Here is a 21,358-nt window from a genome sequence, read left to right on the forward strand (position 1 = left end):
TCACAAATTAGTAAGTTGAATTCAAAGCTCATTTGGTGGAGAGAATATATTGCTTTGTGTAACTGAATTAATGGAATTAGTTATTTTAATGATTTTAAGGGGAGAGGTAGTGCAGAAGCTGACCAATAATTAAGATATGGAAAGTTAACCACATGAGATCTGTCCAGGTTCCAGGGTTGTTCTGTAACAGTCTGGTAAAAGCAGTAGTTAAACAAAGTTAAGCTGCAGGACACACCAGGTGTCCCTCAGTTTCCTTCACAATTAAATTACACAGGTGGGCTCCCCACCTGGATAATCTCTTTTCCAACCTAAAAAAAGTTCTCATATGTCATGATCTGTTTCCAGTTTTGAGCATTTTCAACCTTTATAAGAAAGAATCAGTGCTGCCGGCTCACTGTGAATCTGAGTGTGTAAAGACTCCTCTCAGTAACCTGCAACAAAGGGCAAACAGCAGTTGTTAATGTATGCATCATTAAAACTCTTTGCACTTTTCTTATGGCTTGGTGGAGGTTGAAGAGAATCCAGAGAGCTCCTGTAGAGGAGACAAATTAAACACCTTAATCAGAACTGGCAGCTAAAAGCTGCTGGGTTCACGCAGTGGGACACTATGAATAGGAGAATAGGGGATTAATAGAGAAATCATCATTGTTCTGACTTATTTAGTCAAGAAGAATAGAAAATGTTGCTGTAAGAGTCACCATTGTCCCTAGATAGATGTGAACGGAATACTACACAGTGCACTAAAGGACGAACTGTATAGAATAGTAGTAATACACAGTAGAGTGAGCTCAGGCATGCGCTCATCAAATCTTAACAGAATCGAAGTCAAAGAAAATTAGGACCTCATCAAAATTGATTCACTTTCTATTTCCTGAGCTTTTAGTCCCCTCCTTCAAGCCTCAGCAGTTTGAGCTGGTTTCTCTTCATTGTGTTTGCTGACTCTTGCGTGATCATATAAGGTGTTTCTACTGTGTCTTGAAATATTGGGAGCTGAGCTGTGTGTCTTTAGCATACATTTGTGGCCAAGACTTGAGCACAGGAACTTCTACAGTACAGAGTGTGTACAGTGTGTTTCTACTTAACAAAGCAGAGCAGAGTAGGTTGTGTGAATGCACGATGAAAAGGGGTGATCACAACAGAGGCAAAAGCTTACCTCCTGAGGTTATTGTAGGACATGTCAAGGTCTTCCAGTGTGAGCAAGAAATCGTCAAAGGCCTGGACAGAGACTTTGATCAGCTGGTTGTTGTTGACAATCAGGTGTTGCAGATTGACCAAACCTGCGAGGTCCCTGGGTCCAAGAATTGTCAACCGATTACCTAGACACACAAATACAAATCATATTTTTTTTAAATTCAGTGTTTCTATGAACTTGAATCATGTTAATAATTAACCAAATTCTAATATCCAAGTAGTTTATGTCAGCAGGATTAAGTTACAGTTTAGTTATGTTAGAACAGGGTTACTGTTTTGGCTCACCATCCAGATGCAGCGAGCGCAAACTCTCCAGGTCAGCAAAGGCCATTGGTCGGATCAGGTGGATGGTATTCCTCGACAGAGTCAAATCAACCAATCCAGTCATGTTGACAAAGTCATTCCCTCCCACTTCTGTGATGAAGTTGTCAGCCAACCGCAGCTCAACGGTGCGTCGGTCAACGTGCGGGGGCACAAACAGGAGGCCCTTGTCGGCACAGAGCGTGCTGAGCGACTCTGAAAGGTTTCGACACACGCAGTGGAAGGGACAGGCTGAGACCACGCCCCACGTCTCCCCTGCTCCAATCAGAGAAGGCAGCAGGCAGCATGTGACCAGAGTCAGCCAATGAAATGCTGGGAAAGGGACAGAGTCAGGAAGGGTTCTTTTTGTCGCCCTGGGACAGGCACAGTGGACGAGATGGGATGAGGAGGGCAAACATGAGACGAGGACAGGGGGGAGAAGAGAAAGAGAGAGGATGGATGGAGGGAAGAGGGAGGGGAAGGTGGAATGTTCTGCCCTTTGTTCGGGGTGGAGGTGTGTGTGGGGCAGGTGCTTTTGTCTGCAGGGATTGAGGGGTGGGGGGACAGGCATGGTAGAACGCCTGGCGATCCACAGACCTGGAGGGAGACAAAAAGGGAGAATGGGTTTTAGATTTGTTCCCTGGCTCAGACATTGCTTTGTAAGAGATGTCTGAAGTGTGTTTTCGTGTGTGGTTTCCTGTCTTCCACCTACTCTGACTAGACGGAGCTGGAACTGAACTGAGCCTGTTCTGCACACATGCATACTCGTGTGGGCCAAGGCCTCCTCCTAAATGAGTACCACTCTGCACTTATGTCCACTTGATGTTTCATAGCATAAAAATCCATATTGAGAAATGGTTGACGCCCCTGCAACAAATTCCTTCTTGCTACACCTCTTACATATTGCAAGCAAACACAAATTCCCGTGTACCTCTTCACCACTACAGCTTATTGCCTAGCAACAACATCCCAAAAGACTGAACACAGCCAGTCCCCATAGTAACAGTTACCTAGAAACCTGTAAGAGCGGATTAAACAAGTGTTATATCATCAGACCCTTTCTTAAGACTGTCGGTCAGGGAATCAAATTGGGTCACCAGCCTATCCGCCTTGATTCCACAGCAAGACTCAAGTCAAGCACAATGTAGGTCTCAGTAGGCTCAGTGAGGTACGACACACACAAGGGTCTCATTGTAATCTCAGACATGCAGAAAATCTCCCAGTCAACACACACTTTGTGCACAGACCTCCCCAAATACAGCTATGTGATAATAAGGTATAGAGATGAGTCACTGCCTCTGATTGGCATGCATAATAGTTGTCATAGCAACTGTAACCTAGATACAGAGAGAGTGACAGGGAGTGTTGATAACAGTCACAGCAGCGGTGACTGGGGAGAGGAGACAGAGGATGAGACGGTGAGTCAGAGACAGACAGAGAAACTAACATCAGAAAAAGACGGGTGTATTTTTATGTGGAGCAATCTGCAAACTTGTGCAGTGGAGTAGAGCCTCAAGCATGGTGATTATATAGTGATATATAATGTATGCAACCTAATACTTTGAGTAACAACCAGACATAACCGTATATCATGCTGACTTTACAGGTTGACTCAAATTGCTGGCTCAATATTTTCCATTAGGTGCTAGCTTTGCTGTTTCTGCATGAAACTAGAAGAGGGTTTACCATTTAGCTCAGATACTGAAGCAGTGTCTATATCAAAGCAGGGGGGTTTCCAGCAGCATTTTGCATTCTCCTCCCTACTACATGCTTTGGTTTGGTCTACTTCCAGAATGTGAGCTCTATTAGCTGCATTAGACACGCCACGCTGTTCCATTTTTTAAACCTTAAGTCTGCATTAAAAAGATAAAGAAACCTAGTGCTATCAGGCTCCTAAATGTTCTTACTGTTAAAGCAAAGATGATGGAAGCAAGAAATAAGCAGTATCCCTCATAGATGATGGGAATGGATCACATGTGGATTACTATGGCTCCAATAAAATGGTACCATTACTTCCATAAGGCATTTCCTCTTTAAAGAGAATGTTTGGTGGAACATAAAACCGATGGGCAATTAGTTAAGGAGAGAAATGCAGCTTGATATGCAGCTTTGATAGGACAGGCACGTTTGCTCGTAGGACCTTTAAATAGGCTAAAATGACTGAAGTGTTATAAAACACTGCTTTTGTTGACCATGCTTTGCTTTTAGCTACTTAACTCTAAATACTTGAGTGGCTCTTGGTTGCCCTAGGGAGTTGTAATGACTACCAGGAACTCCAGTACCTTTTTTCAAACCAAACCTAAAAATATAACTCCAACACACACTCCAGCTTAGCAATGGCAACCACAGATAGTTATTTCCTTATGTCTGGTGTCATCAGTTTCAAAATAAGAAAAAAAAAATGCTCGCAGCAGGAGAGGGCTTGGGTGTGCGGAAGGGACAAAGTCACGAATGCCTGCAGTGACAGCCAGTCCCCGGGGCAGTCGATGTTGGAAGTCGACTGCTCCTGAGCTCCTGTGGAGGCGTGCATACTAAAATGTGAAAATGCTCTGGCAAAAAAAATGTGTCTACTCTGCGGCGGTCCCTGAAAAGCCGAACGTCAGGTGGTGTTGTAGAACGAGCAGGGCACTTCAGCCCTGGCTCGACCAGCTTACCCCTGTACTTTGCTATACCTTGCTTCGCACTCACCTGCTGTGTGGTCTGTGTTTTTCCACTTCTTTTGACCTTTGTCTTTACTTCACCCCTAATTTCTTGTATTCCATGAAATCCTTCACATCCTTTCTCCCTCTCCCCCCCCGGCTGTCTTACCTACCTCTCCTCTTCTTCCTCTGACTATTCTTAGGGATTGTTCTTTGTTTCTTTGACATCCATCCTCTACCATTTATCTCCCACTGCAGTGCTCCTCCTTGTGTTTCCTATCTTTTTCTATCCTGTCTCTCCATCTTTGCTCACCTTCCATCTTATAAACCTTTCCGCCTCTGGCTGCTCTGTAAATTTCTGCATTTTCTTTCTTTGTGTCTCATTCCCTCTCTTTCTTTCTTTCTTTCTTTCTTTCTTTCTGTCTTGTCTGCCCTTGAGGCAACCTGAGTACGACAATGTTATCAGTCACAGCTCTACCTCACCACCTTCTCCCCTCTTTTTTCCCCCCTCCTCTACCTGTGTCTTTTTGTCTTGTCTCTCTATCGCTTGCTGACTCTGCTGCCCTCCATGTCTCCTTGCCTCTCCTGCTACTACTTTCGGCCACAAACTATGCACACACATGCCTTTAGATCCTTCTTGCCCCACACATGATTTTGTTCAGCCTGTCTTTGAGACGTGCTCCCTCCTTGCTCTTCCTTTCCTCCCTGGCCCCCATCATTTATCTAACTTTCTCACCCATCCTTCCTCCCCATCTGCTTTATCTCTTCATTTTCCCATGCCTCCATTTTTCACCCTTACCTTTCCCTCACTACGCATCCTACTTTCTACGTCCCTGAAATCTTTTTAACTCTCCTGCATCTCCCTCTCCCCTTCATCTCTTGCTCTTCCTGTATTAGGCAGCAGATCTCATTTGCAACTAGAGCAGTGCAGTATTGAAGCTTTCTGACACACACACACACACACACACACACACACACACACACACACACACACACACACCCACAGACACACACACACACAGACACACACAAGTTGGGTGTAACTGATCCGTCTGCTTGGTGATCGATCTGACCCAGAGAGATGGATAGCACCTTGTCCCATTCGTTTACACTCCTCCTCTTGCTCTTTCTTTCTCTCTTCCAACCTCCTCTTCCATTCTCTCATTCTATCTCGTTCCTTCCAATTAAAGGTGGTAATCATTTGAGTAATTGATTTTTACAGGTATGAAGAGTAGTCGTTAGGGGGATTATTTTGGTGTTTGTGTTTGTACATTTACTTGTTTGGACACAAGAAGTACTTGCGTGCCGCTCAGATATTGCAGTAGTTTTCACTGAAATATAGTTGAGATGTTCAGCAAATGTTTGAAATTGTGACATAATAAAATGTGAATCAGTGTGTGTTTCAGCTACCCTTTTATGCAGATATATTCAAGAGGATGTGACACCAGCGCCTACAACATCAAATATTTAAAAGAAAAACTGTTTCCATCAATCTTTTTCAATATGACAAATTTTCCAACTCAGTCAAGCCAAGCTTTTTTTTGTTGTTGCAATATTTAATTTCAATTCGAGTCAATTAATGACATCTCCACTCAGATTTTTTCATGTGCAAATTGAAAATGCACACAAAAACAGGTAGATGGAAATTTACCTACAGTGGTGATTCCCCAATTTAAGGATTATTTTCCTTGGTTAATTTATTGGTTAATTTCTGTTCTGTCTTTATATAGTCTTAAAAGACTAAGCTGGAATTCTCAGATTTTGTTTGACCAACCCAAAGATATTCATGATATAAACAGAGGAAATTTGCAAATCACACTCACACTTTTATTGCATTCAACTAAATAAATAAGCCCTGGTTTCTGTAATATATATTGGACACTACATATCAGATTACCTATAATGTAACATGATGCTGTTTCAATACTAAATCACAAGTCACCCTTTAAAATTTCTGAGGCATTTATGGAACTGTCCTACTGGTCAAAAGCTGTTGGACATAACACATAATAGCATTTAATTCTGATATTATCTCACATAGTTCTTTTCCTTATCTTTTCCTTATCTTTACCTGTCTTTTTGGTTCTTGTGTTACTGCAGCACTTGAATTTCCCCTCAGGGGATTGATCAATAAAGTCTTATCTTATACTTTGTACTGATGCAGCATACAGGTACAGTACTGTGTGTGTGTGTGTGTTTGCCTGTGTCTATGTGTGCGTGTGTGTTTGCCTGTGTCTATGTGTGCGTGTGTGTTTGCATGTGTCTGTGTGCACAGTCTCTACAATCAGCTAGTGTCTACACTTAATATGGTTGAAGATGTAGGCTCCACCATGCTTGTCTAGTGTGTGTGTGTGTGTGTTCTTGTGTGTGAATTAATGTGACATTTCTCTGCACTTAGCAAACCTTCACTTGCTCTTAAGAGTTTGCTGCTGAATTTGCAATAAGAAGGGAACACACAGATATCTTGCTCACACACACAAACGCATACACACCCACACACATGGGCAGCGGCCATAGCAGTAAAGAAATAAGGCCAAAAGCCCTTTTTGCATCAAGCCTCCTTAATGCTTTTTTGGAAGCAAAGAATAAAGGGAGTCATTGAAAGATGATAGAGGAGGAGGGGACAGAAAGACTGCAGGAAAACAGATCAGACAATGAACAGATGAAACATACAGAAAATCCTATGCGAGTGGAAAAACATCACATGTACATGTACGTTTGGCTGGTTGGTTGTGTTTTGAGAGTGTGTGTGCGCTCCTAGGCATGTATACCGTATGAGCGTCCACAGCCACTTAGGTTTTTCTTTTGCTCCCTCTATTTTGGGAAACTTCTTGCTACACTACCCTGCCTGAACCCCTCAAACCTCCAGAGAGCAAGAAACAGGCGGGTGGAGAGAGCAGAAAGGCTGCCTGAAGTGAGCGAGAACATAAGCTAAAAGCGTCTGTGGAAGGAACTACTCAGTACCCCCAGTGTTGGAGCACGACTCAGAGCTGCAAGGCTGAACCTAACCTCACCCTAACTTCCAAAAGTTTCTGTTTAAACACCCACCATAGCCCCAGGAGGGTGCAGCTTCTTTTTGTGAGGCCAAACCCAGCAATATGAAGCTGTTAATAGCTTTAGAGCGATACATTTCCATTAACTCTTTTTTTCTTTCTTTCTTTTTATTTGTGGTGATACTTTTGAACCTGACCTAAACCCTTGCAATTAAGAGAAGCTTCAGGCATGACTTAAAAAGCTCTAATGTGTTGGTGTCAAAGTATCTTTATTTCACATGGAAGACCCACTGTACTTAAAAGCTTAATTCCTTTTAATTCTCTGTGGACTATTATAAATGTCAGGCCCTCTTACATACAAACCACAATTAATAACGTGTGTGTATGTGTGTGTGTGTTTGCATATATATTTCCAAATCTGCATATTGGCGAATGTTTTTGTGCATCCTCTTTGGAACCTGCAAATACCATTAGCCTATAATCGACTTAAATCGACTTTAGGGAATGTTGCATTGTTTACAAACAAGGGGATTTGTATTAGCTCTCAAAAGCCACTTATCACAAGCTCAGTAATCCACAGATCAGATTGGAGTGTGAATAGGTACACCACAAGGCTTCAGTCAAAATCACTGACAGCCAGTCACCACAGCATCAGGAAGAGGTTAATGTCTGACTGCTAGGTTTGAGAAGTTGGAGTTAGAAATGAATGAAAATCCATCGATCCATATTCCTGATGTGCACTTTGACATTGCTTGATCTGAAAATACACAGAAGCTCCACTGGCACAAATACAATGATCGAATATAGACACAGCCTTTTATACACACACTCACACAGAAATGATTTCAATCACACTAAGACTTCCTAGCATGCACTCTTACTCATAATCCAGGCCCTTGATATTAGGTGAGCACTTGCATACAGAAACAACCGAGAGCATACCAAAACAGTCTTCCCACACAATCATAATTATAGGCTCTCTCTCTCTCTCTCTCTCTCTCTCTCTCTCTCTCTCTCTCTCTCTCTCTCTCTCTCTCTCTCTCTCTCTCTCTCTCTCTCTCTCTCTCTAGGCAAGAAACAAAAGAACGCCCACATAGCCTTTTCGTGCAGCAGTCGTGTGTACTGTAAGCCCACTCATCCTTTTGATACTATCACTCCTCTGTCGTATTCTGTCCTCTTTAGTCATCCACAATGTATAGAAAGTGCCAGGGAGAGAGGTATCGGTATTGGATATGGAAATGGACAACAAATGAGGGACGCAGAGAGAGGCTAACTGCATGAAATACAGTGAGGGGGAGAGAGAAAAAAGAGCAGAAAATGGGAGAAGAGTGCACAAGATGGTGGAAGGAGGGGTGTGAGATTGGAGGAAAATGAAATCCGGTAGTGTGAAGAGCTGAGAATGAGTGGAGAAGAAGGAAGGAAAGAGCAGGAGTTTGAGGAAGATGGAGAGAAAGAGGGATGAAGAGTCAGCGTGTATGAATGTGTGTCGTTAAGCGGATGGGCAGAGAAATATGTAAAGGCGATAAACGGGTGAAGGCCGCCATCCATCACTGTCAAAGAGAGGGATGAGGGAGGGAAGAGAGGATTTGATTAGGGAAAGGGAGCGCTGTGTTAAAAATGAGTTTGAAAGGCATCACCATCATGGTGGTGGGAGAAGAAGGAAGATGGCAGAGAGAGGGACACTCGGCTGAAGGATGGGAGTGAAAGGTGATGAGGTAATGAGTGAGAGGAGGAGGGGAAGAGGTTACTGGTCAAGAGAATGATAATTAAGCTTTAAAGGATTGGCTTGGGACATATTACTTTATGTTGAAACTTTATTGCCATGATTTGGCCATCACAATGGTCGAAAATGTTTTATTGAGGCATTAAACTACTATCAAAGGTGAAAAATTAAAACAAGGAGTTAATTGTGAGATAATAAAGTGCTGTCTCGTGGTCTGATTGAGATATTTCTCCCATACTGGTGTAGGGTATGTTATCATTTGATAATGCTATGTTATATTATTGCCAATATGATACTGGAGTTTCAAAATTATTATTTTTTTCAAATGTATTTTCTACTATGAGATCTTTTCCTAAATTAATTACCACCTAAAACTGGTAGAATGCTGAATTAAATCAGGATTTAAATGGTCTAAGAATAAGGAAACAAGACTAAAAATATGACCATGTTCAGTGCCAACTTTGGTGCTTTACAGTTTTTGATGGTAGGTGGTCATTTTAGATTGTATTCAAACAGACACTACCAATACTGTTTTTCTTTTTGTTTTTTTTTTAAAGGTAAATACTGATTTCTGAGCTATACATACTGAGTGGGACATTTTACAGTAGAAAATAAACTTAGTAGTAGACACTGTTTCTAAATGACCTTGTAAAAACAGAACATTTGAAAAGAGAAGCATTCAATCTTCATGTCTGTTTTTGGGTCTGTGGCTGTTGTAGTCATGTTTCAGTGTTAAGCTTTCACACACAGGTAGCATGTAATCCTAGTCTTTTTGTCAAGTGTGTGTCTCTTGGAAAAAGAAAAAAAATCTGCAAATGCCAGTCATTAAGTGTTTCATGTGTGCTTCTTTTTCAATCTGTATAGTCATCTGTTTTCTTCTAGCTGTGGAGGTAGGGGGCACTGATGGAAAAAGCTCACAGAAACCCTGAGGTAAATAGGAGGAGTGAAAGAGGAGAAATGGGAAGTCGAGAGAAAAGAACTGAAGTACATTCACTTTAAAATAAAAGGACTGCATTCTCCTCACAGCGGGGCTCCAAAATAATACAGTTTTTCTGAAATACTCCACTCAACTAATTCCTCCCAAACCTCCATGTTGTGTTTTTGTGTGTGTGTGTGTGTGTGTGTGTCGTGTGTGCGTGTGTGCGTGCGTGCGTGCGTGCGTGCGTGCGTGCGTGCGTGCGCGTGTGCGTGTGTGTGTGTGTGTGTGTGTGTGGATAGAGAGAGGGAGAGCAAGTTTCTGTATATGCATCTGTATGCACGACCCTCTCTGACTAAATCCTGTTGGAATCCATCCTATTTGGAAGATTTTGATAATTGTTTCTATTCCTGGGACATTGCACAGATCACAGACTGTCAGATTTTAAAATGTTTTAGTTTTTTTTATACCTTTGGAAACTTTCCACCTCTCCATCGGTTTAGGAATTTAAATTCTTATATAAAGACCTTGTTTTTGTCTCACTGATGCACACTTCACAGCTCTTGCAAGACGACCATAAAAACTGCAGTTTTGGTTCAGCAGTCTAAAAATCAGGCATTTGTTCCTTATGCCCAGAAAATTTACTTCTGGAGACACAAGCGTTTCATCATAGCTGAGTGAAATTGTATTTATGACTACAGCACCTTATTTTAAGTAAGAAGTTCTTAAAAGTATCTATAATCTTTTGACATGGCAACACTTCAGAGAAAGCAAGCCACTCTGCTGTTTGGAGTAAAAACATGATGATAATATTGGTGAAGGCTTTGAAGTTTGTTTTTGTAAAGGCTGCCACACTGTACATCTACGTCGCACAGATAAGCAACCCGGCCTTTAATGAACTTAGAAAGCTTTGTTAAAAAATGGAAGTTTAAAAAGTCAGGAAAGTTCAGAAACCAATATTACCTGGGATTCTTTTGAAGTATGCCTGTTTTAGAGGCCAGACCTCCTCTCTCTGATGTGTAGAAACGCTAGACCACGAGAAGTGCCTGATATTCTGAAAAACCGGGAGGCAGAGTTAACCCACTGGCTGTGAATTGGTAAACCGTGAAGACTTGTGCAATGGTGGCCAAGAAAATCTCAAGCAGTGAACAAAAGCATTAAGTAGTGGGTTAGAATTTTGTACTTCATGTCTGAGCTCACATCTTTGCCCTACTTGTTGCACATTTTGCGCCCTTTGGTAGCCCACCCCCATTTGCCCTGAAACATTGGGGGACCTGGAAGTCACCATTGCTAGAGCTAGCTAAGCTAAGTATAAACTGTTGAGTACTTGTCAAACCATTATTATCTCTGCCAAAGATGTTGTGTTTTGTGGTGCCGTTTGTTGTTATTGTTTATCTTGTTATACAATGTTTTTTGGTGTCTATGGCAAAATGAACTGAATTCATTGTGAATGTGTGAACCTGTCATCATAGACGTGAATGGTGTGTAGATTTGCATACCATAGAAGACTGGTCTACTCTCCGAGTACCATTCCAGTCTTGCATAGTATGCATATAGCATCTGTAGCAATGGTGACCAAGTGAGGAACTGCAGCCACAGCCTAACTAAGAAAATAAATTAGTTTTTCCATTTCAGAAACATGTTCCACCAATTCCATGACCAAACAGCTCTGAAAGTTTTCTTAGCAATTCTGTAACAGTGTCGTGTTATATCTGTGGGAGCCAATCTCCCACTCCTTGCTGAGCTTTTGTAATTTTGTTTCCTCCCTTTGGAAAGCCTGCATGACTGCACAGCTTGGGGATTACATTTTCTGGGAGGTAAATTGAATTGGCAAACAACAGAGGTGACAATGATTTTCTTTGGCACTTCATTGGCACAGATCATCCCAAGGAGCGGTCTTTACATGATCCGTTGTAAAGCCGTCATTTGAAGTTTGAAGTTTTATCTACCATCTAGTCTTTACCTGCTTGCAGATCAGTGTTTGTGTCCACATTTATAGAAGAATACCAGCACTGGCTTGTGTTGTGAGTGCATTAACTTTCACAGGGAAGGTTTTATCCCCCTTGTAATGCCTCAATGCCACTCTGACTGCAAAGTAGGATCTCAGCATTATCTGTTTTGAAAGTCCTATTGTAAACTGTAGCAGTAGTTTCATTCTATACATCTATAATAGTCTTACAGATGGATACAGTTGAGCAGCCAAAATGACGGGAACAGCTGAGCAAATCAGAGACACAAAGTGCTGAAAACAGCTCTGGCAGCTCTGTTACACTGCTATACCAGGATGCCTTTTTACTTGGAGAGGAATCATTTTTCATTGGTGGATAGCTGTCATATTGGTGCCAGAGAGGCGGCTCAATACAGTTCTGTTTTGATGCTCTCTTACTCCAGATGGCAATAGCACAGTTGCATCTGATTAAATTGTGCAGTAACATGGTTTAAGATGGGGGCCAATAAAAGCCTGTAATTAATAGCTGACAGTCTTTGTTTTTGCCACATGCTTCTCTTTTGATACATATTCCACATTGTGCTGAATGTGATGGGAAAATGAATCCTGGCATCTGTATGAATTGGCATCCTTTTTATACACTCTAGCTTTTCTTTCTAAAGCGGCTATAATCAATATTTTTTTCAATAACGATGTATCAGATGGCAATGTGACAGTGTTAAAGGGGCCACTTGTAGTGATGAGCCTACGGAGAATTATTACCTGAATCTGCAGCTCCCCTCGGCTTTACGGTGCTTTATAGCGAGTTTCAGCTCATTGTTTGCCATCATTTTCATCTGCAGCAGGCTGTGAAAAAGCTCTAACACCCCCCCCCCCACACACACACACCCACACTACCTGCTCGGCACCAAACAGCAGTCAGACAGTGTTAACAACTAGTTGGTAAACATAATGGAGCATTTAGCAGCTAAGGAGCTTGATATTTCCTTTTGTTGGTAGAGTTAGTAGAGGACACAAACAGAGTTTAAAAAAAAAAAAAGACTGAGTCTTGCATTGCATGGACATGGATGTTCATCAGGCGGCAAGAAACATGTTGCTTCTTAACTGCTGGATGTAAGCAGCTGTTTGCTTTCAAGTTCACCATACCAACTTCAAAGGTCAATGTTGTATTCACAACATTTCTGTTGTCCCTATGTGGCCCAAAAAATAGTTATGGCACTTTTAGGTTTCCCCTTAAATGACTAATAGGCAACATGATACACTCTTAGTTTGAAATGAGGTGTTTGATTATAGCAAGGAAAGTAATGAGTTGGAAATTCTGTGTGGTCAGTAAGGGAAAGAATGGGTTAGTATCGCACCTCTATAAAGCTGGGGGACTCACAAGAGACACATTAAAAAAGAAATGTCAAAATCAAAGCAGCAGAGGCTGATATATTCTGGCTGTTAGTTTCCAGTATTGGGTCATGCTCCAAAAAGTGGATCCTACAAGTCTTTTTTTATTGAATTTTGGAAAGGTCACTTCATAGCCACAGAAGACATCCTACCACTGTTTTCACAGTATGTGTAGTACTTCTCATGATAGGTAAACTGAACTCCATGTGTAAAGTCAGTGGAATGCCTTGCTTTTAGTGAACATATATCGTACTATACATTTGTATAACAATCAGCAGGTTATTACAGATGCTGTAGTCAGACTTCAGAAGGAAACTGCTCTGGACTTGGTCCCTTTCATGGCAGCCACACCTGTAAGAGTTTGTAGTCTGTCCCACTGCTTGCCATCAGCCTGTTTCAAACTGTGTCTCATTGGAAAATGAATGTTTCTTAAATGTTGTAATTATGTTCCTGTCCCGTTAAATGTGATAGTGCTATAGCCTGCGGTTTGGGCTTAATTCCAAACACTTGCACTTAATACATTTGAGTCCAGCCTCACTAGATATCCTCATGCAGTTTGATGCTTTAGTATTTGTGTGAATTGTACATGGCTATAGGTGGTTGTGTGCGTTGGCGCTGTCATCGACAGGTCATCGAAGAGAAGCTCTTAAACTTAAACTACTTCAGTTTCTAATCCAAGTTTTACACACACAGACACACACTCACAAGCTCACAAACCTCCAGACATCCAAATACTTGAATACAGTTTTGCTTACACCCACAAATTTGCCTTTGCGAGACACACACTATCACAAGTGTTGCAAAATACTGACCTGCCCCCTCCCCCTGAACGTAATGCACTTGCAGTTTTCCTCTGCCACTTTCCTTCACCTCTGTTCATTCCCTGTTTCTCATCCCTCCTTTATCTTCCTCTGTCTTTCTAGCTCTAGCTCAACCTCAGGGAGAATCCTGCATAGAGATGATGTCTTTCTCACCTTGCAGTCTCTCAATTTCATCTTGTCCCTCTTAATTTCTTCCATATCAGCCTTTCCTGCAGCCCTACCATATTTTCAGTGGTTGATTGCGTGTGTTGTGTGCACCTGTGTATGTTTACATAACTGAGACTAATCAACAAAAAATTGCAAATCCACCACAAACACCGGTCGACAAGCAACACACAAACACACCACTTCTGAGCTGTCAACAACTCCCGCCCAATCAGAAACCCTGCGGCGCCAATTATATGGACCCTGATTGGCTAACACAACAGGAAGCAGCTCGACAAAAAGTGTTTGTGTGTGTGCATGTATGCATGTGCAAGTGGCGGTTTGATGATTCAGCAGGGTTCCCAGCTTTCTAAGGGGAAATCCTGAGCAAGAGGGCAATTACCCAATCAGCACTCTGCATCCAGCACAGTAGGTCAATGACATGCCAACCAGGCCTTTGAATCACAGTGATGGATGTATTGATTAATGCTGCGCACACACACACACACACATATATATATATATATACAAACTGAACTGTATCTTCACTCATGTATTTCTTTCTTTTTCTGTCTTCTCTTTCCCTTGTGTTCTTTGTATTACTCTGTTCATCTTCTGAAACGGAAAGATGTGCAGAAAGGGGGAAAGACAGATGGCTATGCGGCGTGGGGATCGAATATTTAGTTGAGGCCTGTTAGTACCAGCCATGTTTGATCACAGAGGCTACTCTCACACTTAATGAATCACAAACTGCACTGTAACAAAGAGGGTTTTTTTTTCCCACTGATGTGAGACACTAATAAAGGCGAAACAACACTGCACTGCAATGAGCCTGCAGGGGAAACTGGTTTCCCTTGAGTTTGTTGATTACTGCGTCTCATATTCTAATTCTTAGCAGTGCTGATACATGCAGGAACGCCATGTGCTTCGCTGTCAGACTTAGGCTATATGTGCTGCCGACTAAGTACAAGCCAGTTTTCTTCCACAGTCATCACCCACGCTGTATTCTGCCCCATGATTCACTTAAGCATCTACAACCTACTGCATCTGTTGAGCTTAGTTGTAATGCAGACGAACACCTGCGAGTTTGCAGACTTGCAGTTGCGTTGTTTGGATGCTACTATACAGTTGTCGTAGAGGTGTTACCAACATGCCCAGAAGAGGTGTGGGACATCTTCATAAGCTGATGGTTCTAATATTTAGCAGCCTTGCAAGTGTTCATAAACTCACTGTTGAAGATTTGATATAACACAAGATGCCCAAACAACTGTCAAACCCAGATTCTTTGGTCTCTTCTTGGTTTTTATTATATCTTACATTGTAGACAAAACTGAACAGCTTGTAGTTCTTGCTTGGACGGAACATGTGGCTGGTGAGCACTTTTCTGATGGGATTGAGTACATCAAAGTTTTTTGTGCATGTGTGTAAATTCTTTTCCCTCTCCATCTCCAGAAGGGGTTTTTCACAAAGCAGGATTAGCAAGTTAGCATGACAACTTTAAAAAGTACTTTTGTTAGCGGCTCTCAGTCTGCATACCCGAATTATATTTCTAAACCTTATATTCCAATTTAGTTTCATAGATTGATATCAGAATTGCCAAGAGAGTGGAATAATCTTTTCCAGATACGTGGGAAATTTCCTAATACGGATATGTCAAATTCCCCACAAGGGACCTCATGGGTCCTTAAATCTGTATCAATTCCAGGTATTTCTTGCACCTGCATCCCTCTTTTCTTCTGCATGCTCTCTTTCATCCCTCATTTCCCACTCGCTACTCCTCTAATCCCCCCAGTCGCCTCTCTCACACACACACACACACACACACACACACACACACACACACACACACACACACACACACACACACACACTCACACTCACATTCACATTTTGCTCTCCCCTATTTCTCCTCCTCCTTCCCTATATCTCATTCCCCAAAACCATCCCTCCCGTCTGTCTCCAGTGGTTGCCGTGGTTACAGTTTGTTCTGCTCATCAGGCGCCTGCTGTGCCTAAACAGACTGTCAACAGTTTAATTACTCATCCTCTCATCCCTCTATCCTTCCTTACTTCTGTACTGTGCTTTTGCTTATTGCTTCCACCTCTGACTGGGGAGCCTCTTCGTCACTCCTCCTCTCTGTGACATACTCTTTTTGTCTCCTTTCATCATTTTCCTCCTTTATTCTCTCACTTCCTTCCATCTTTTTACTTATCATCCTTCTCTTTGCTACTATGTTTGACTACTAACGGTCTAATTGCTCATCCTTTTAACTTTCAATCATATCACAGTTTTATTCTATTCATCCATCCACCCCTCCATCTCTCTATCCACCCATCCCTCCCCCTCAGTGTGCCATGGCTTTATTAATGTAGTTTTTCTTTTCAGACATTGTTATTCCTCTATTCCCTTATCCCCACTCCCTCTTATCATCCACCTCTCAAGTGCCATCACTCGCCTTTTCATTCTTCATTACTCAGTCTCTCTCCATCCTCTGAGTGTTCCTCCCTATCTTAAACAGTCAGACTTGTAATTACTCCTCTTCATCACGCTATCGTTCCATACCTCTCTGTCCATCATCTACCCATTCGGTTCCTTAGCTGTTGACAGCGGCCTGACGTCTCATCCTTTTGATCCTCCCTCTCTTCTTTAACAGGCCGGCCTTTCACTTTTCTCCCTCCACCATTTGTCATTCATTCGTCCATCCATTCATCCATCAAATGCCACCTTCCCGACACTGACCACGTCTCCCTTGTTTCAGGGTTTCAAATCTTCCACTCCTCGCCTTGATTGAAAGCCTGCTATATGAGAATGGTGTGTGACATCCTTCATCTATCATTCATAATCATCTTTGATGTCTTTTCATCTGTCTATCTTCATTGGTTTCATGCAATTATCCTTAATGTCTGCATTTCTGACTTCATCTGTCAATTTGTCTAATCTCCTGTCTTTTAGCTTTTTATTCCTTAATTCACTGTACCCTAAACTCGTCCCCCGAACAGTTTTTCGCCAATCATAGCTTAGTTACTGTAACTAGCCGTGCTAGGCCTGATGAGCTTTGGTTGTATCTCTGGATGGTGGTTTTATTGTTCTTCTTTTTTAAAAATACAAGAGCAAAGGTGTAAAGAATGGACTAAACAATGTTGTCTGCTCTACTGTAACCTGACTACTATAGTAGTAAGCTAACCCAGAATTATTTCCAAGGTGAGCAGCATTATATAATAAATTATTTTGAGGGTTTACATTTTACGTCCACACAGTATGGGAGCCACAACATTAGAGTTCAGGGTAACATTAGCATCCACTCTTGCCAAACGCCATGGTTCACCTGTCCTTCTCTCGTAACATTATATAAAAGCATACATCTACTTCTTCTTGCTTCTCCGTGTGTAAGCTCACCTAAGTTTTGCTTAATAATGAATGTGGTCATCAAATGCATATTTAAAGGACTAGTGTGTAGGATTTAGCGTCTCCATTCTGGGTTACTGTAGAAACATGGCGGTTCAACATGGCATGTAGAATTATATTTTCATGTGATTATACACTAATAAAAATAGTTACATATATTTCATTCCATTTCTGCCAGTAGATCCTCTGAAATGTTACACACTGGATGTTCTGGAAGCATTAAAAAGTCAGCTAGAGACAGTGTTTTCAACCAACTGAGGGAGCTAATGTTAGCTTGATTAGCTGCTAGCTACAGCTGATCAAATCTGCCACTGACAGTTGCCATTTCAGTCTACTCTCATCTACGTGTGTGAAATGAAGGACCCATTGTTTCACTGGTAAATGTACCCCCGTTAAATGTACCCCTGGTAACGCTGTGAACTGGATATGTGCCGTGCAAGAGCAGAAAGCTTAATAGGCATAACAACAGTAACTAAGGGGGAGGGACTAAGGAAATGTTAAATTAATTGATCTGCTTTTTTCCCCCTTTACTTCCTTTCAGTAAGTGGTCTATTGCCTGCCATTTTTTTCCTTCATCCACTTGCCAGTCTGTTCATTTTGGCAAGGCTCCTACTTTGAACAGTGAACATCCCATCTGTTCATGCATATCCCTTACTGTAGCCTCAGAATGACAGACACCCCTAGTAACAACAAGCCACACAGAGAATTAACAAGATAATTCAGAAAATGTTCTTTTATTCAGCCTTTATTTTACTGTTTGAACTATGTGGCACTTACCTGCTCTGTATTCCTATGACTAGAGCGAAGCCAATTATAGAATTATAATTTGGTTAATGGATATCAAAAGGCCTCTTTGTTACACTTTAAAAAGATCCAGTCATCATCTTTTCAGAATTAACGTTGCCCTTGTTCAAAGCAAGAGTCAAAACTGCTGTAAATGATCAACAGAGCAGGTAATGAGCCCTGTCTCAGTTATTGAAAAAGCGTATTGTTCATAAAAATAGTTTCACGTGTGGTGTATTCTTTTTAAGCCAAATATCTTTTGTTTCCAGGGTAATTAATGTTTCTCTAAGGTAGAATTTTACTTTTCCCCAAAGTTGTGCCTCATAATTGGCACGTCTATTACATGGAAAAGCCCCATGGTACAACATATTCCCCTTGTAGTTATATCTCTAAATAGCTCATTACTGGTGTTGGGGATCTTTTACAGACTTTTTGGGGTCATTTAAGACTAATTGTAGCCAATGGTATAACAGTAGAAGGCTACATAATGATGGCCATCTGTCATTTCTAATTATTTCTTCCTCATCTATCTTTCTATTTTTATCTCCCCGTGTTAAATCACTATTACTTTATCATTCTAGTCTGAATGTGTCTCTTTCTAACCTTTATTAACTTGTCACTCATCATTCTAGAGTAACATTTTCTTGTTTAGCTCACTCATCAGTCAACCCGTTAGTCTTCTATTTTCTTCTGTAATTTCTTGTCTCTTTGTCTCAATCTCTCAATCTTTATATCATCCTCTGCTCCTTTTTATCCCTCTGTTTTCTGTCTCCTTATTCCACTCTGTTAGCCCTTCATTGTTTCATTCTTTCTTTCCTAATCTGCTTTTTCCTCTTTCTCTACCCTTGTCAAGTTTATCACTGCTCCTCACTCACCTTACAATCATTTCATCTAACCTCTTTTAACCCACGGTGCTCATCACTCGTGTGTCACCCCTCCTTCCCCTTCTCCCCTTTCCCCTGCATCTCTTTTTCTCTTCCCTTTGCCTCCCTCTTGCACTTTCCCTCTCCTTCCGTCTCCATTTCTTTCTCGTCGCCCTCTGATCCTCCTATATATCCACTCAGTCAGTCTGATCTCCTGTGTCAGTGTGCCAAATCTGTGTATGTGTGCGCGCTCAGACACAGCTTACGTAAAAAGCCTCAAACGAAGGGAGGTTAGAACTGTTCTGTGCTGCTGCTGCCGCCACACAAACACACTCAGCTCTGCATCCACATGATGCACGCATAGACACACACACAACACACCAGGTGAGATTACGTAAAGGCAAAGTGATGAAAGCCAAGCTGAGATGCACCTAGTGAGTAATCTGATACAGGACAGCTGGCTGACACTCACACACAGAAACATGAGAGACAGCAGGATTCTTAGTATGGTAGGGGTATTTAGAACCAAAAAAATGGGGCCTTTGAGGTATAGGAGGATTAAAATTAGAAGCATAAGAAAAGTGTGTGTGTGTGTGTGTGTGTGTGTGTGTGTGTGTGTGTGTGTGTGTGTGTGTGTGTGTGTGTGTGTGTGTGTGACATTTGCCTCTCGTGTGTGTGTGTGTGTGTGTATGCACATGTGTGTCTTTATTTGTATGAGAGAGACTGTGTGTGAATGTGAGTGAAATGTTCTCTGATTAGCCTCTCATGTTTTTGTTGTTATGAATGCACATCTGTTCATTATTTATTAAGAAGAGACAGAGAGAGACACAGAGACAGAAAATGCCGAGTACCCAGTCCCAGTGAGTGCTGGTGTTCACGGCATTGATGTGCTCAATGATTCAGCACAAGCGAGCTAACCATGCAGACATGAGTCCACCTTTACTGGCCTGTGTGTGTGTGTGTGTGTGTGTGTGTGTGTGTGTGTGTGTGTGTGTGTGTGTGTGTGTGTGTGTGTGTAACTGCATGGATGTTACCTTTTCCGTCTGTGCGGCTCTATAATCCGAATCAGCTCCACATGTTATCCAGGTTTATATGTGTGTGTGTGCGCGCGTGAGTGTTTAGCACAGATCTCGCCCCAGGTGTTTCTCCTTGTGTTGGACCAGCAGGGGATGGGGGGGGGGGACAGTTGTGTGTGTTTGTGCTGAAACCTGTCCTACTCCCCTTCACACACACACGCCCCCACACACATCAAAAGGAGGCAGATGTAGGTCAGTGTAAGAAGAACCAGAGAGTTGCAGAAATTCCAATCCCACAATATCCTCTTAGGCTTCTATAGATGAAGAAAACCTGGAAAATCCCGAATTACTCGCTCAATCCCAGCACGGTATTCCGAAATAGAGACCTCAGTTTGAGAAGAAATCCACGAATCCACTTCGCTTGAAATCCTATTTATTGCGTTTTGATATGATTTCCTCATGGCTGTATTCAACTTCTCTCTCTATCTGGAGCAGTTCAATCGAAAGAGAAAAAGAATCCTGGAGTTGGCAGTGATCTTCACCTCTCCTCCCTCCTCCCTTCCCCTCCTCCTCTCACTTCCGCTCTCCTTTTTTTCCCTCCCCCCTCACTCATACAGCCCCTCTCTTCTTATTTGTTCATCTAGGCTTACTGTCCTATTGCTTCATTCTTTCACACGTTCAGTTTTTTCCCCTTACTCTTTCTCTCATCCCTCACTTCCCGGTGTGATTTCCAGGGTGTGTCACAGGGCCTCTCTACGCTCTACACATTGGTTGTTCTCCCACATTGAATTGAGTTGTTCAGGGATGACCTTGGATTGAGGTGCAGAAAAGGAGGTTTGGGAGTGAGCTGGAGGGATGGAGGGATGGCTAGAAACCTGCAAAAGAGGAGAAACATGGAGAGTGTGAAGAGGATGAACTGTGTGCGCTGTACGTGTGTGTGTGTGTGTGTGTGTGTGTGTGTGTGTGTGTTTTGTGTGTGTGTGTGTGTGTGTGTGTGTGTGTGTGTGTGTGTGTGTGTGTGTGTGTGTGAACACAGAACTGGAGTCCATTATCACTTTTGTCTCATCCTCCACCTGACCTCCTCTCCCCCCCCCAGATATCTACATCCGTCCCTCTTTCTACAACTTCTGCTGTCGATCATTCACCCCTCCCTCGTGGCCTCTTTAAATCCCCCTCCCCACCTTGCCACCCCTCACTTTTTCTCCCCCTCCCTCTCACCTGTCT

General features: G+C 42.2%; 2 protein-coding genes across 2 annotated transcripts in view; one reads left to right on the forward strand and one right to left on the reverse strand.

Annotated features, from left to right (window-relative positions):
• Positions 1-21,358, forward strand: part of LOC127379184 (pyruvate carboxylase, mitochondrial) — a 282,379-nt gene that overhangs the window by 179,936 nt on the left and 81,085 nt on the right. The gene's annotated exons all lie outside the window — the stretch shown is intronic.
• The window catches only part of LOC127379185 (leucine-rich repeat and fibronectin type-III domain-containing protein 4), a 40,571-nt gene that overhangs the window by 17,781 nt on the left and 1,432 nt on the right, over positions 1-21,358 (reverse strand). The window contains exons 2-4 of the mRNA XM_051428468.1: positions 20,153-21,009; positions 1,477-2,088; positions 1,154-1,316 (exon numbers count right to left, since the gene is read on the reverse strand). Coding sequence (XP_051284428.1) covers positions 1,154-1,316; positions 1,477-2,062 — 749 coding nt within the window. The 5' untranslated portion in view covers positions 2,063-2,088; positions 20,153-21,009. The remainder of the gene's footprint in view (positions 1-1,153; positions 1,317-1,476; positions 2,089-20,152; positions 21,010-21,358) is intronic.

Source organism: Dicentrarchus labrax, unplaced genomic scaffold (genome assembly GCF_905237075.1).
Source record: "Dicentrarchus labrax unplaced genomic scaffold, dlabrax2021, whole genome shotgun sequence".
Classification (NCBI taxonomy): Eukaryota; Metazoa; Chordata; class Actinopteri; family Moronidae; genus Dicentrarchus; species Dicentrarchus labrax.